General features: G+C 47.2%; 1 protein-coding gene across 1 annotated transcript in view; it reads left to right on the top strand.

Annotated features, from left to right (window-relative positions):
• NEMP1 (nuclear envelope integral membrane protein 1) overlaps nucleotides 1-14,783 on the top strand; it is a 613,931-nt gene extending 599,148 nt beyond the window's left edge. Inside the window, exon 9 of the mRNA XM_086959963.1 lies at nucleotides 14,350-14,783. Coding sequence (XP_086816089.1) covers nucleotides 14,350-14,527 — 178 coding nt within the window. The 3' untranslated portion in view covers nucleotides 14,528-14,783. The remainder of the gene's footprint in view (nucleotides 1-14,349) is intronic.
• Nucleotides 14,784-17,765: the final 2,982 nt, after the last annotated feature.

Below are 17,765 nucleotides of genomic sequence, written 5' to 3'. Positions count from 1 at the left end.
AGTATTTTGACGAGGTTTCAGGCATGGGTGAGGATTGGAAGGGGTCCATAAACCCTTTGGAACAACAGCTAGATGTTCCTGTCGAACAATTGGACTTGGATGAGGTTCTTGGAGAAGCCAGTGAACTGGACACATCTCTAGGTAGAAAGAGCAAACCAGCATCTAGTGCGGCTATGGAGGAGGGGGCAACTTATGCCATGGTGGGGACGAGGGCAGCAGGGGTCATTGGTCTTGAGCTGCTCTTGGTGCAGGTCAGGGCTGATCACTTGACCAAGGTGCTTAAGCTTGGGGTTTTCTCGTCTGAGCCCCTTTTGCCCTTTGATGAAGCACTGACAGATGTCCTTCTAGGCATGTGGTCCAAGCCTAGCACAGGGGCTCCTGTGAACAGGATATTTGCACGCTGCCATTGCCCAGCAACGGTCAATCCAAGGTTCCTCAGTCAACACCTCCCCCCTGAGAGCTTGGTGGTTCAGGCTTCAACGTCCACTGGCATATTCCCTTCCACTCCCCTGGATAGGAAATCCAAGATGCTGGACGCACTTGTGAAGTTGTTTTTTTTCTACCAGCCTGGCATTGCAGTTGGTGAATATAGCATGCTTTTTCTGCTGTTTCTCGAACACCCTTTGGTAAACGGTTGTGCAATTGCTGCCAAAGGTCCTGGAGGAGTACCAGGCAGTGCTCTCCCAGGCAGTGAAGGATGGGAGAGATGCAGCAAAATTTACCATCATGTGTGGTTTAGATCGGACTGTCTAGCTGGGTAGCGCTTTAAGGAATCTCGTGCTACCGCCAGATCCTCTGGCCTCTCGGTTACACCTCGTGGCCAGTCTAGCTTTTGCCCCTTTCATGGCAATGGAAGAGGTTTTCAACTGTGTCCGCCATATCCCAGGCTCTGCCTTGCGCCAACTCCCCAAGTTGTGCAAGGACGAGGACGCAGTTCATTTCGACCTCTTGGGGATGGTAGCCAGGAGTAGTCTGCCACCCAGCCCCCGGCAGCTACGGCCTCCAAGCATTCCTAGTTTGGTTCTGCAAGGCAATCTTACCCAACTTGGAAGGAGAATTCAACACCATCTCCTCTGCTGGAGGTCCATAACATCGGACAAATGGGTCTGGCAGATCATTCAGAAAGGCTATTCTCTTCCCTTTCTTTATTTCCTCCTCCTTTACTGCTAACCCAAAACTGGCTGGCGGAGTATCATCTAGTATTACGCCGAGATCAAGTTCCAGCTCTCCTGGGCAAGGGAGCTATAGAAAAGGTTCCGATTTCAGAAGTAGGCAGTCGTTGCTACTCCTGCTATTTTCTGATACCGAAAAAGAACAAATGGTTGTGGACCATTTTGGACCTTCGGACAATCCTCTCTTCCTCAAAAAGGAGACATTCAAGATGCTCACTTTGGTTCTGACCAAGGGGACTGGCTGGTAGCATTGGACTTGCAGGATGCGTATTTTCACATGTCCAACCTACCTGCTTACAGGAGTTAACTATTGTTCAAGGTAGACCACGAGCACTTTCAATTCACTGTGCTTTCATTTGGTCTTACCAGCGCCCCTTGGATGTCAGTGTTCCCCTATCTCATTAACTGGCTGTTGGGAGACTACTGCCTCGGGCGAAGTCTCCTTCAACTTCAGACTACGACGGATCTCCTGCTTCGCTGGGGTTCTCTATAAATGTGCCAAAGTCACACCTGACTCCTTAGATACTCTGTTTCATCAGAACTGTTCTGGACATAGTGTAGTTTCGGGCCTATCCTCCCGAGCCGCGAACCTGGGTTATTCAGGCTATGATATCGATATTCCAGCCTTTATCCTGGATTTCAGTAAGAATGACTGAGGCAGCTGGGATTCGTGGCTTCCTGCATCCTGTTGGTAAATCATGCTAGATAATGTCTCCAGACTCTGTAGTAGGACCCGAAGTTCCAGAGGGCGCAGCATCAGGGAAATCTCTCTGACATGGTCCAGATCTCAGAGGAAACTACAAAGGACCTGCAGTGGTGGTAACAAACCGTGATTGGGTCAGAGTCCGTCTCCTTTCCCTTCCCCAACCAGATCTCACATTAGTGACAGATGTGTAAATCCTGGGCTGGGGTGGCCATCTGGGAAAGGTGGCGATCAGGAGTCACTGGTCTCCGGCAGAGTCTAGGCTCCACATCAATTTGTTGGTGCATCGAGCGATTCGCTTGCCATTGAAAGCTTTTCTTCCCTCTATCAAGGGAAAGTTGGTGCAAGTGTTAATGGATAACACCACCGCTATATGGTTCGGCAACAGGTGTGGTGGGGTTGTGAACTCTTTGTCAGGAGGCCCTGCGTCTCTAAACTGGCTTGAACAGCAGTGCGTAACCCTGGTGGTTCAACACCTGGTAGATTCTCTGATTGCCAGGTTGGACGATTGCTGTCTAGCGGATCACGAATGGTGTCTCTAGTTGGGGTGGCCCAAGGTCTCTTTCAGCAGTGGAAAGAGTCTTGGTTAGTTCTGTTTGCCTCCGAAGAGCATGCCTTTCCGCCCATACCACTTCTGCCCAGAGTTATCACGAATGACCGGGCCCAAGTCATTCTTGTGGAGTGCCTGGTATTCAGAGTTTCTTCGAATGAGCATCAATCCTCTGATCAGTCTGCTCCTCACGGAGGATCTTCTGTCGCAGCAGCAGGGAGGGTCCTCCACCCGAACCTGTCAACTCTCTGGCTCCTTCCATGGAGATTGAGCTGTGACACTTAATAGCTTTCAACCTTCCTCCCAAAGTATGTAATGTTATTTTGTCAAACCGGCAGCCCTCACTAAGACACTATCCCCCAGATGCATCAAGCACCCACTCTGCGAATTCTAAATAGCGAAAAATACCGAATCGCTAACTAGAATTCACAGAATGGGATGCATCATCGAAATCTCTAATAATGTGCGAATCGCCCGCAATCGCCGTTTGTGAATTCCCCAAAATCGCAATTAAATCGCAGAATCTGCTGTTTCCCAACCCCAAATTGCGATTTCGCAAATACCGAAATCGCAAATAGCGATCTTGCAGATTGCGAGATCGCAAAAACGGGATGTCGCATTTTGAACACAATGATGACATCAAACCAGGAAGTAGGCAGCTCCATGACTCGTTTGGAACACAGAGCTGGATAGAGGAGGAGGCACAACACTGAGCTCCAGGAGACACATCCTGCATTCCCAAGACAGTACACGCATTGAAACCACAATGTCCCAGGATGCAGCAGGATCCAGTGAAACTGGCAGGAAGAGGAAAATCAAGTTCTCTGAACCTGGAGTACTTGATTGAGGGAGTCAGCAGAGACCATGACAAGCTTTTTGGAAAGCTTTCCAGGAAGGTGCCTGAGGCTGACAAAAGGCGCATCTAGCAGCGCATAAGGGCAAAGGTCAACGCCGTAGGAGTGACACAGCGGTCAATCGATGACCTCAAGAAGGGGTGGTACGACCTCCGAGGCCGTGCCAAGGAGCGCATCGCGGAGAGGCTGGGGGAGAGAATGGCCACGGGAGGAGGAGACTCCACAGTTCCCGCAAACACACCACTGGAGGACTTGGTTGAGGACACCATCAACCCTGCAGCCTGCGTGGGGGTCACTCAGCTGGACACCTCCCGAGCCACAGACCAATCACAAGGTAAGAGCCATGCAACTGTAACCCCGTCCCCTATCAATGCCCATGCCCCCAGAGCTAGCCATTTGGTGACCCCAGTAATAAACTCCCAATTGCATTGTGGGACCTGTAGTCTGACAATGTGCCCTGATAGCCACACACAGCCAGAACAGTCAAGTGAAACATACCCCTAAAGCCAGTCAGGGAATGCAAGCCTGCATGCATGTTGCTACATCCCAGGTGCCAGAATCATATAATTAATTGTGCACTTATTCACATCACAGGTGCTGCAGATGCTGAGACCTTAGATAGCGAGGCACTCCATATGGCGGAGACTCTGGATGAGACGGAGGGAGAGAGCCATCTTGCCCCAGCACCAGGACGGTCACATGCACCTGCACCAGTACCAGCACCATCCCAAAAGCACAGGGCCACCTCTGCAGCCACAGGAGGAGTGAAGCCACCCCAGGTGTCTCGCATGGCAGTGGATCAGACCCCACCACCACCCAGGAGGCAGACATGCCACACAGCCACTGTGCGGTCCCAGGCAAGCGGCCGGTTGAGGCAGCAGCGCACCTTGGCCACACGACCAGACAGGGAGCAACAGGCCCAAAATCTAGGCCTGTGAATTGAAGCCCGGAAGCTAGCTGTGCATCGCAAGCAGGCACAGCACATGGCAGCCATGCAGCTGCACAAAACTGCACGCAATATCAACCAGCTGACAGAAAGTGGGCAGGAGCTAACGCTGCAGTGAAGAAAAACAACCAACTGATGGTGGCGCAGCTGGACATCACCTGCCGACGCCACCTGCTGACCCGGCTATCTGCATATACCTGGTCGAACCACCTGATTGGGAATGCAACATCACAACTGTCGCGCAGGTCATTGGCCATGCAGCTACAAATGGTGCAATGCTGCCAAGATGTAGCAAGGGCCTTGGAGCAGGTTACCACTGCAATTGAAAATAAACAGGTGTGCGGCCATGGCCATGCAAGGGTGGGGGGTGATGATGCCAATGAAGGCACTTGGAGCCTGAACAGCCTGTCTGTGCCGGTGCTACCAGAAAGGCGCCGCAGTGCCAGGCCCAGTGCTGCATCGCGGCCAGACACTCTTGACGTGGAGTTGGAGAGGAGACAGGGTGCGTCTAGCTGGAGCGCCAGTGACTGACTGAACATTACCAGCAGTACCATGGTGATGGATCCACGCACGCCTGCTTTGAATACAAGAGCCTGTATGACACAATACATTTGTAATATTTTTTGATCATTTAAAGCACATCTAGAGCTTGTTGAACATAAAAATAAGATTTTATTTTGAACACAAATCTTCCTCATGTCATTAATTCATGTGGCATGCATGAGTGCAGTGTTGTGTGAGGGGTATGGGTGCACTAGAAATAGTTCTCCAGTATTAGGGGTGTCTTTCATAGATTCACATGCTTGAATATTCCCCGTCGTCGAAGTGGGAGTCCCACGGTACATAAAATCGAAATAATGCTAATATATAAATATATGTAATAACATAATACATAATAAAACCGAGATAATATACACGGAGAAACCTCAACAATGGTTCCTCCATAGGAATGCATTATAGAAAGAAAACTCATTTGCAACATATCAGTGTCATTATGTTAGTCCAAACTGCAGCCAATCCGGCTCAAGCACCCTCTAGAACCTTCTCCTCAGAAGCTCAAGCCCTCAGATTTTCTACCGCACGTTGTGTGAAGGGAGTCTCCCTGAGCTCTGCTCAGTTTTCTTCATTCTTGTCTTCTACTTCTGTAGTTCTATGGATGTCAAGTAAGAAGTCTTTGTTTAGGCCTTGCTCTTCCTGTGAGAAACTGCGTCTGTTTGAGAAGGACCCCCACCAAAACTGTATTTACTGCCTTTATCCTGAACATAAGGTGGCTGACTGCAAGTTCTGTAGAACTTTTCCTGCTTAGACTCTCAGGGACAGGGAAGGTCGTCTTCTTTTGTGGTTGAAGCGCCTTCAGGACAAGGAAGGAGTCTTGTCTGATGCAGAGAGTTTCCAGTCAGGTCCTTCAACTGCCCCTTCAAAGCGAGGCAGTGTTCAGGAGTTGCCTTCTCCTTTCCTGAAGAAGAAAAAGCTGGCCTTAACAGTAGCCCCAGTGAAACCTACTGCTACTGTCACTTCTGTGACTACGCCCACGAGACCTGGCTCTCAGGTGTCTTTTCCAGCCTCTACAAGTGTTTTTACACTTCAGTCAGCGCGGTCATCGACGGGCTCGTCGACGACCATTCCATCGACGAAATTGGCTGCTGTGGCTTCGTCGACAATTACTGTGACGACGACAACGGCTTCGTCGTCATCGAGGGGTTCGTCTACGGCTTTCACGACTACGAAAGCCTCTACCTCAGTCTCGTCGACGATTCCGATTTTATCGTCGACGAAAAAGCTTCTGTCGACTAAGAAGTCATCGTCGACGGCGAAGATCCCGTCGACGGCGAAGATCCCGTCAACGGCGAAGATCCCGTCAACTGCGAAGATCCCGTCGACGGCGAAGATCCCGTCGACGGCGAAGATCCCGTCGACCAGCTAGTCGACGACTTATATCCCGTCGACGAAGGCTTCGTCGACGACGAAGATAACATCCAAGGATTTGACGACGTTCCCGTCAACGAAGACTCCGTCGACGGCTGTGTCAAAGCACTCGTCGTCGACGAATACATCCAAGTCATCACCGTCTCCGACAGCTGTCTCTAAATCATCGTCGTCGACGGTTGCTCCAGTTCAAACATCTACGTCGACGGCTGCGTCGACGACAGCTTTGCCTTTACCTTCTGGAACACAGCAAGAAGACGCAGCATCCACTTCAGGATCACTGTCTTTCGCCAATATGCCCTTAGTGCCTTTGGACACTTCAGCTCCTACAATCGTTACGGAGACTTCTTTGAGCAATATCCAGGACTCTGCACTCCAGTTGCCGCCTCCTACTCTTCAGCCACCTTCACCATTGTTGGTAACTGACCATGAAACGGAATCCATTGCAGACGACAATGTTTTTGGTGATGCTCACAGTCCATCGGATTTGATTATCAAGTGTCAGGACACTAGTTCCGAAGATGACGAGGAGGAGGTTGAAGACCAACAGGAGGAACAATATGTACAGGTTCCTATGGCGACTTTGCCGGTATCACTGTTTTCCAACCTCCAACATATGCTGGATGATTACAATAGGAGATTTCCTCCTACGCCTCATGGTACCCTGGGCCATACTACCTCTGAGACCACAGAGCCTACTCAACCTCAGCAAACTCCTCCGAGGCAGACTGCTCCATCAGAAGGGCCACGTCCGGCTATCCCCACTAATTCTCAACGAGATGTGGAAGATGAGTCAGAGCCGGAAAGAGAGGAAGGAGAAGTTCCTCAGGAAACAGATGATGACCAAGACCCGGATATGGCAGCATTCGATGACTATCGAATACAAACGCCCTCTCCACAACAGGGCGATTCCGGTGATTCACCTCTGGTTGACATCGTTGGCTTCCATAATTTGATGGATAAGGCGGCAGACTGCTTCAAATTGCCAAGAGTGCAGCGAGAGGAAGACTGCTTTCTCTGACTCTAAAAACCAGCCTTATAAACAGGTCCACACCATACCAATTATCGAATTTGTGTGGAAAGAGGGAATGAAGATCATGCAGGCTCCTAACTCCTTACCTGCTCAACTCCCTCGATTGGAAAAGAAATACAAGGCCCAGACTGGCTCGCCTGCTTGCTTGCTCTCGCATCCTAAGCCAGATTCCGTGGTGACCCAGGCAGCACAACGTCGGGCGCGTAACCCTGCAACTCCTATCACTTCTCCTCCTGATAGAGAGGGTCGACGTTTGGATGCGATTGGGAAAAAAATTTCAACCATGGCATCTACTTCAGTCCGTGCCGCTAATGCTTTGGCCATTCTAGGTCGTTTCGACCGACAAATGTGGTCAGACATTTCTGCGCTGGTTTAGTTGATTCCGGAAACATCCAGAGCGGAAGCACACCAGATTCTTCAAGATGGCAAGAGGGCTTCAGAAGAAATAATTGACTATGCTGTGGACGTTGCGGGTACTGCTTTCCGTATCCTTGCCAGTGCTGCAGCTCTCCGGCGCCAGGTTGGCTGAAATCCACATCGTTCCGACAAGAGATCCAGTCAAAGATTCTCGACATGCCGTATGACGGAGAGTCTCTTTTTGGCTCTCACATCGATGAGGCGTTGCAATCAATAAAGAAAGATACAGATACGGCAAAGTCGCTTGGTTCCTTGCAATTCAAGAAACAGCCTTTTCGTGGTGCGCGTGGACGAGGCACCTCGTCCGGCATTTCTCGAGGAGGGCAGTCCCAGTACCGCCAGTACAATCAAGGGAACCAGCGTTACTCCAACCAACAATCGACTCGTCAGCAGCAGTCCAAGCCCTATAGAGGAAAATCTAACTATAGAGGCTCCAACAACAAACGTCAATGACTTTCAAGTTCAGCAGAGAGTTGGAGGGCGAATCTCGCAGTTTTACTCCCAGTGGTCTTTGATAACATCGGACTAATGGGTTTTAGACATTGTGCACAAGGGTCATGCCTTCGAGTTCAGAGATTCCTCCACATTCTCCACCTTCAGGCCCGCCACCTCCCCATCTAGAGGAACAACAACATCAGGTTCATCTTCTGATAGAAAAGGGTGCAGTCGAAGTGGTTCCTGTATCTCAGCGAGGGAAAGGTTTCTACTCAAGGTTTTTCCTCATTCTCAAAAAGAAGGGGGAGTGGCGACCCATTATGGACTTGAGAGCTCTCAATCTGTTCTTCAAACAACAATCTTTCCGCATGCTGACGTTATCGGAAGTCTTACGATTTCTCTGCAGCGGAGATTTCTTAACAACAATAGACCTGCAAGACGGCTATTTTCATGTGCCAATTATCCATCGACATTGGCAATACTTGAGGTTCAAGGTGGGTCACGATCACTATCAGTTCAGAGTCCTGCCTTTTGGCCTTCGATCGGCACCTCGTGTTTTCACGAAAGTTCTGGCTCCGGTCATGGCTCATCTGCGTCTTCAGGGAGTTCAGATCTTTCCTTATCTGGACGATTGTCTTCTAAAATCCCAATCTCCTCAACAGCTGTCTCACGACACACGTCTATGCCAACAAATGTTCAAGGCTCTAGGGTTAACCATCAATGTGGAGAAGTCACACTTTACACCGCTGCGAAGAAGAAACTTCCTGGGAGCAATTCTAGACACAAACCTGTCAAAAGCCTTCATCTCTCTCGAACGACATCAGAAGATAATTTGTCTGGTCTCACTCATCAGGTCAAAGCAGTCAGTTTCTGTGCGAACGTTAAAGTCGTTTCTGGGGATGGCATCATCTTGTATCGCACTGATCCCAAATTGCAGGTTACGCACACGTCCTATACAGGAGGAATTGGACCTGCAATGGCGTGAAGCGTCGGGGTCGTTCAACGATCAGGTGACGGTCACATCCCGCATGAAGAACAGTTTGCTCTGGTGGGAACAACCAGCCAATCTAGACGAAGGGATTTCTTTCCTGTCCCAGTCTCCGGATCGGACGTTGACTACAGATGCGTCCATGGAGGGTTGGGGCGCTCATCTCCTGGACCTTTCCATCAAAGGCAAATGGACGGCGACACAACGAACCTGGCATATCAATCGGCTGGAGTTGATGGCAATCTTCCTAGCGCTCAAATCATTCTTGCCCGTAGTGCAGGGGGAGTCGGTGTTGGTTCAGACAGACAACACCACCAGCATGCATTACATGAACAAACAGGGCGGCACAAGATCTCAGCCACTGTCTCGTCTAGCTCAAAGGATTTGGGATTGGGCTCTTCATCACCAAATTTCTTTGACGGCTGTCCATTTGCCGGGGGTATCCAACAGCCTTGCGGATTCCCTGAGCAGGTCCGCGTCATCCACTCACGAGTGGGAGATACATCAACCGACTCTAGACCTGGTGTTCCGCCGTTGGGGTCGTCACATCATAGACCTCTTTGCAACCCCAGTGAATCGGAAGTGCCAATCTTTCGCAAGTTGGCATCCCCATCCAGAGTCCAGCGGAAATGCCCTTCTCATGGATTGGAGCGGACTGTTTGCTTATGCATTTCCACCGATCCCGTTGGTGCCGAGGGCGCTGTGGAAGATGCGCAGGCAACCCTGCCACTTAATACGGATCGCCCCGCGTTGGCCCAGACAGGCCTGGTTCTCGGAACTGCTTCTGCTATCACAATGCACACCCATTCATCTGCATCCACGTCCAGACCTCCTGACAATGGACGACGGTCATATTTGCCATCCAGACCCATCCACGCTTCAATTATCGGCATGGAACCTGAATACGTTGAATTTGCGACCTTAAATATGCCCCAAGAATGCAGAGACATTCTAGCGTCTGCTAGAGCTCCATCAACCATCAAGACATATAAGCGTTTCTGTCATTGGTGTGCTGCATCCAATGTCCACCCAATCAACTCAACTCCGGAGCAGCTTTTGCCTTTCTTTCTGAGCCTCGCTCAGTCTGGTCTCTCTCATGCCACCTTGAGAGTTTTTCTAGCGGCTATTTCACGCTTTCGGCACGATGGCTCAACGTCTCTCTGTTCATCCAGAATCATCCGACAATTCTTTAAAGGTCTCTTCAGGAAGTTTCCTCCGATTAGGCGCCCTCCTCCGGCATGGCACCTCAACGTGGTATTGTCACAGCTTATGAAGCCTCCATTTGAACCGATCCACAGAGCAGACATCAAGTATCTTACCTGGAAGGTTGCTTTACTTTTGGCCTTAACATCGTCTCGTCGTGTAAGTGATCTTCACGCTTTCACGATCAAGCCTCCGTATTTACAATTTAAGCCCGATGGAGTGTCACTTCGTACCAATCCTTCTTTTTTGCCGAAAGTACCTACTGATTTCCATTTGAACGAACCTGTCTTCTTAAAGACTTTTTTCCCGGATCCAAAATCTCCGGCAGAACAACGACTACATTCTTTAGACATCAAACGTTGTCTGAAACTTTACATTTCAAGGACCACCCCTTTCCGTAAATCCGATATACTGTTTGTAGCATATGGACGGATGCGGAAGGGACATTCAGTGACAAAACAGACAGTTGCAAGATGGCTCTAAGCAGCCATATCCTTTTGTCACCAGCAAGCTGGCAAGCCTTTACAACGTCCAGTGAAGGCACATTCAACGAGAGCGATGGCGTCATCCACCGCTTTGTTTGCTGGGGTGCCTCTACACCAGATTTGTCGGGCAGCGACATGGTCCAGCAGGCACACCTTTACCAGACATTACTGTTTGGAAGCCATCTACGAAGCGGATACCGCAGTGGGGCAAGCAGTGCTTAGTCGTCTTTTCAAATAAGGTGAGCCTCTGTTCCCTCCATTTCTTTTTGAGATTGCTATATGCTTTTAAGCTATATGTTTTCAAGTTTTGAGAATGTATTGCAATCTCAGCTTCTAAGGAGGTTACTGCTATCTAATCTATTCAAGCATGTGAATCTATGAAAGACACCCCTAATACTGGAGAAGAACAATTGTTACTTACCTGTAAACAGGTGGTTCTCCAGTATTGGTGTCTTTCATAGATTCACATGCGACTCTCCCTCCTCCCCTCAGGCTCTTTTCTCCTCATACGCTCTTATTACTTGTGCTACGAAAATCTGAGGGCTTGAGCTTCTGAGGAGAAGGTTCTAGAGGGTGCTTGAGCCTGATTGGCTGCAGTTTGGACTAACATAATGACACTGATATGTTGCAAATGAGTTTTCTTTCTATAATGCATTCCTATGGAGGAACCATTGTTGAGGTTTCTCAGTGTATATTATCTCTGTTTTATTATGTATTATGTTATTACATATATTTATATATTAGCATTATTGCTATTTTATGTACTGTGGGACTCCCACTTCGACGACGGGGAATATTCAAGCATGTGAATCTATGAAAGACACCAATACTGGAGAACCACCTGTTTACAGGTAAGTAACAATTGTTCTTCAGTGTGATGTTCTTACAGCACCTGTGTCCTTCAGCAGGATTCTCCCAGCGTGCATGATGCACATGTGCAGGTGGCAGGTCGTCCCCCTCCGACGTACTACCAGACACCTCCACAGGTATCCTCTGCTTGGTGGCAATATTGTGGAGTATGGCACACACGGCCACGATGCGGCAGCAGACCTCAGGCTGGTATTTGAGGGCCCGCCAGTCTTGTGGAGGATGCGGAATCGACTCTTTAACATGCCAAATGTCCGCTCAATTACATTTCTTGTGTATGTGCGCAGCATTTTACCACCTTTCATGTGGTGTAGCAGGGTTGAGGTATGGGGTGAGGAGGTATTCACGGAGGCCGTAGGCGCTGTCACCTGAAGGATAGGAGCGGAGGGTCAGTGCCTGTTATGCGCAGCTACATGGTCCTGACATACTGTATGTGGGCATGTGTACTTACCAAGGAGATGTCCTTCGCCAAAGTCACCCCTGGCCAAGCGGGTGTGTATGCCGCTGTGCCGGAAGGTAAAGGAATCATGCGTGCTCCCTGGGTATTGTGCCACAATGTCTGTAATGATGGTCTTCGCATTGCAGACCATCCGGATGTTGAGGGAGTGGTATGACTTGCGGTTCCGGTACATGTATTCCGTCTCAGCAGGTGGACAGATGTGAATGTGGGTGCAGTCAATGCAGCCAATTACATGGGGGAAAGGGGCGATGTGATAGAAGTCCAGTTTAGTTTGTGTTAAGTCCTGTTGGGTTGTTGGGAAGGTGATGTAGTGATGGATCCGGCTCAGCATGGCGTCCAGGAAACTCTGTAGGCAACGTGACAGGGTACTCTGTGATATGCCCCCTGCAACTGCGACTATTCCCTGGAAGCTGCCGGAGGCCAGGAGGTGCAGGCAGCACAGGACCTGGACATGGTTGGGCACGGCATTGGTCCTCCTTGTTGGGTGCTGCATCAGGGGATCAAGGTCTCTGACGAGCATCTTTATCATAGCCCCATTGAGCCTGTATTTGGAGTAGATCTCCTCTTCAGTCTGGCCCAGGAGTGTAATTCGCAGCCGGAAGATGCGCTCCTGGATCCTGCATCGGTTCTGGGCTGCAGCCTGGAGCCTCAGCCGCCTTGCCACGATGTAGAGACATGGCATTGTGACTTTCCTCATGCTCTTACTGAGTCACCTTAAGTGTGTTTGGTTTAGCCTACATCTGTGCCTTGTTTGTAATTTTTTTTTTCTTAATAGAACTTCATGGTTGCCACCTGATTTTGCTTCTTAAATTGACTCTGTTTTGCGAATTTGGGTATTTTCACAAATTACGATTTTTGATGAATTTGATTTGCGATTTGATTTGCGGATTTGCAATGCATTTGCGAGTTCGCGATATATTTGCGAGTTCGCAATATATTTGTGAGTTCGCAATAATCTTCGCAGAACATGTGGGTAATCGTTGTTAAGGAATTGCAATATGGGTTGACTAATGGATTTGCGATTATTTGTTTTGCGAATTCGCTATTTACTGAATTTGTAGTTGATGAATTGCGGGAGCGGAAATCGCAATCGCAAACGCTGATTCGCAGCTATTGCGATCACTATTTCGCTTGATGAATCTATGCCTATATGCCGTCCGTTGGCATAAATGTGTAAAATGTTGCACCAAATTGTCTATTGACCCTTTTTTTTACTTCTCTATCTAATATTCTTCTCTTTATTCTTACACTTGCCCAGCTGGGCTCTGCTTTGGGTACTCTTAAAAGTTATCTTTCCGCTCTGCATTCTTGCGGCGGTCGGATCAACCCTCCTTGTTCAAATCCCCTATTGTAAATAGATTCTTAGATGGGCAGTTTGTAAATGTTTCCACCTATGCCCTTTTATCATGCTGCAGTGGGACCTTAATTTAGTTCACACGTACCTTATTTGTGCTCCCTTTGAGCCGTTGCACAATTCTGCCCTCCAGCTGCTTACAATAAAGACAGTCTTCCTAGTGGTGATAACATCTGCCCGGAGGGTGAGTGAATTGCAGGTTTTGTCATGAAAGCCTCCCTACATGATGACCGTTTTGGATACGTTGGTGCTTCTCACCTTTACCTCATTCCTACCACATGTGGTGACCCCGTTCCACCTGGGTCAATCGGTCACGCTGCCCATCTGTTTTGCTCCCCACGTGCCTCTAAGGAGGAGGAGCGTCTCTGCTATCTGAACCCAACAAGAGTGTTGTCATTCTACCTTGACCGCACAAAAGAAATCCGCTGGACGACCAACTCTTTGTGAGCTAGGGTTGCTCCCTGTTTAGGTCTCTACTTCTGACACAAGTAAGTCAGTTCACTTCTTGCTCTGTGCTTCTGGCTCGAAAAAAGTGAAAAGGAAATGATGTCCCGGTGCCTGGGTAGCGCCTTTATAGGGCCCCATGACGTCATAACTGATGCTAATGAAGACTTCGCACTGAGCCACCCAAGTGCACGCAGGGGTACTGCTCACACACAAGTTTTTGGATCCAGCCTGACTTGGGTATTTCAAAGGTAAGGAATCTGCAGCTAAATATTGGCTCTACCAGCGTTATCGAAGGTAAGTAACTTGTTCATCTAAAAGAGAACACTCATTGAGTGGAGGAGTGCAGTCAGTGTAAAGTAACTAACTCTCCTCTCAGATAACCTAGATTTGTTGCCGTCTCAAATACGGACCCTGCGAGAAAAAATCATGGTTGCAAGAATTACAGTCTAATACCTGAGCGTGCACTGTGTCTTCAGAGCTTTCAAAATTATGGTGTTCTTTCACCCCAGGTTTGCTGACTTTGTGGAAGGCGCGTCCCACCTTACTCCAAATGAAGTATCTTTCCACGAGCAGGAATATGGCCTAGGAGGGACCTTCATCGAAGATCAACTTTTTGGAGAAAGTGAAAACGATGATGAGGAAAACTTGAGCCTATCGTGTACATATGAAAATCATGTTTCATTATAATTTCTCTCAAGAAAACAAATTGGTTCCCCGCAGTTTGGTTTAGAGCATCTTTGACCGGCCTGCTTTATGTATTGCCTTTTGGTATGCTGACGTACTCGAGTAAGAGTGGCACGGTTGCCTTCTCAAGATGCTGTTAGTGTACAATAGAAGGCTGGAGCCACGTCGCTTACTGTTTTATCTTTAGCTGTTGGCTGAGGTTTGTGAGTAAATTACGTGCTCCCTTTCGGGGCCATAAATATTTGTTTCGAGCCCTACCTCACTTTAGCCCAACCTAACACGCATTTTGGATTTTTCCTTGTTGCTCACAAAATTCTTAGATTATTGGCTCACATCTTCATTGGGTTCTTCCACATAACATTTCTTGTTTACACTGGCACGAAGTGGACATTTCTAGTTGTAATTGATTAGCAACTTTTTTCCAGAGGTGATGATGGAGTATGCTGATTAAGAATCGCCCCAAGCTGTTCTTTTAAAACTCTTTGGTTTCACCTTTTCGTGCATTACATCCTTCTATCTGAAGACCTCTGTTGTGATACATAATCTAAACCAGGTGTTATGTAAGGGCACTTTTTAGAAATGAAATGACTGCAGACAGAATGTGTTAGCAGGAGGGGGTGGGTGGGAGGGCTGTGGGTGGGAACAGGTGTTAAAAATGTGTACCCCACCCTAGCGTCTGAGTTACCAGTAACGACGATCGCTGAGGGTTGTTGTGTCATCTGTTAATTCAGTTTAACAGAGGATAGTGACTGATATTAAGCCGTTGCACATTTATTTTCGTAAAACCCTGTGCAATCTTTTGAAAAGTGTAATCTCAGTAGGCTGGGCTGAGAAAAGTAAAATGTAAATCCTGCCCAAGCACCTGCCCTCTGGGATGAGTGGATAAAATCAATACTAAGTGACCTTAACATCTTAACTTTGTTTTGTATTTGTTAGACCATGGACCAAAGGAAGAGCAGGAAAGGCTCAGGAATTCAAAGCTGTTAGAAACTGTAAGATATTTAACCTCGTTTTTTACTATGATTGTGAGGAGTTTAGTGGGGTTGGATATGGACTCATCCAATTGTATTGTAGCAGTTAGTGTAGGAGTTATGAAGATCGGAAATTATGCGACAGAATAAAGTCTCGCCTACCACAAAGGAGGTTATACAAGAACATTTGGCATTCTGATGACACTCGAATTGTTTAGTTTATTTCAGTGAGCTGCAATATTTTTCATCTAAAACTTATCATGCGTCAGTATTTGGGATTTCCCATTTTTAGGTCTCACGTGGCTGGCAGCTATACACTATTTGAATTGTGGCTTCCCAAAAGTGGGAGTGGCAAATAATTGCAGGCTGTGAATTTGCTTAATTTAGGCTGTATTTCTTTGGGACTCCTCATGTCATTGACAGACAGCGTGATTACACGTAGCCACTTCCCAATTCTAAAACATCCTCTGCATTGTAATTGAAGTTCCGAGACAACCTGTGTTTCACATTTAGTGACATGCTTTTCATGCCTTTGATTCGACATTATCTTGCGGAACTATTGGAAGGTCCGTCCACAGAATTCAGTCAGGGAGTGATACAAAGGCTGAATCTGCCTCGTTACTTATTTGACCTTGGATCTTGAACACATCCATCCTTTCATCGAAATGGGAACTTGTTGCTTTTTATGGCGCTATATAACTGTGCAAGCTGTTAATAATAAACAAACATGCTGGAAAGTGTCCTAAAGGTTACATGCCAGATTATAGTATACTTCTGGCCTTTCAGCCTGGGCAATGTCCACCTGGATCCGAAATTGTGTTCATTGGTCATATCTGCACTCATCAGTATCACTTAACATAAACGTTATCCTTTTCATCCTAAGCAAAATTCAAAGTTCACTCGCTGCATTGAGATTGTAGGGCACATCTGTTAATCTTTTACTAATTACCAACCATCTTCCATCTGGAAAATTAGTATTCATTTTTGCCGGGCATCAGTCTTAAATGTCGTTTAACCAGCTAGGACAGACCATCTTTTAACACCGTTCTGGTCAACCTCTGTGATCTATATTGCTGCACAAAAAATATGAACGGTGCAACAACTTCCTGACCTCGATTTATTTGTATCTGGCTGCTGCAGTAGAATATGGGTACTCCGAATATAGCTGCTAAGTGCATGCATATCATAAATTCTGAATGTTTGTATGGAGGTATAGCACACTGCATTTTTTCAGTGATTTGGCTAAAATACTTTCACCTATATTGGTAGCAAGCATTGCTTAAACAGATAACTGCTGTGTTTTTTAAATGAAGTCCTGTCGTTTAGTTGAAAATCTGTTCCTCGAGCACTTTTTAGGGATTTTTTTTGTAAACTGTGAACAAGCAGGACAGTGTTGGGTGTGTTTTAAAAAAAAAAAAGTTTTCAAAATTGCTTTTGGTGACCATTAAGCTTTGGTATACCTTGTATTGATTATCAACCCTATCTGAAGTCAGACCTAATTTAGCAACACCTACCACGTCTTAGGCTTGCTTAACGATCCGGAACAACGTCTAAATAGATTCTGTGAATAAAAATTTAGAGATCCCAGTATAAGAACACATGTGGAAGAATATGATTGATTTAAGGATAGGATCAACTGTAACTTATTCATACAATGTTGTATTAGGGCTTGCATGCCCTGTACTACCTTTGTTTCTCTTAAGCTATATTTGATGCAAAGGTGTTGCAGCCACAAATGAGCTATTGTCCATTCCTCATCTACTCTTACTCATTCAGTGCAACACCCTTCAGGCAGAGTTTTTTTTTTAAGTTACTTCTTCTTCTGGTCCTTGGATCCCTGGAGTTAAAAAAAAATAATAAAAGGGTATGATGCTACGTTGGAGCATTTTATGTTTTAGTGTTGTGGCACAAGGAAATGCTGAATGGAAGTCCTATTAAGTCCGACTAGGCTTTTTTTTATTTTAATGGTATTTGCTGATTGGATTTATGGTTTTGTTTGAATCTAGTAGTAATGGTGATTTCCTCCAATGTGGCATTTTGTTGCACAAATGAATTGCCTCTGACCATGATCTTTCATCATTTCTATTGTGCGTTCCTATTACTGTTTGGAGTAGGCCAGCTTTCTCTTTTTATAAGCGCAGTTCCTGCACTGCCCGTATAGTATTTATTTTTAAACCATGAAGCTGCTTAGAAGCCTTAAACTGAAATCTGTATGGAGTATTGATATCCTAAGCCAAGACAATCTGTAATCAATATTATAAGTACTTCGG

The sequence above is a fragment of the Lissotriton vulgaris genome, chromosome 1_1 (genome assembly GCF_964263255.1).
Source record: "Lissotriton vulgaris chromosome 1_1, aLisVul1.2, whole genome shotgun sequence".
Lineage (NCBI taxonomy): Eukaryota > Metazoa > Chordata > Amphibia > Caudata > Salamandridae > Lissotriton > Lissotriton vulgaris.
This window is presented reverse-complemented; position numbering and strand designations above follow the sequence as displayed.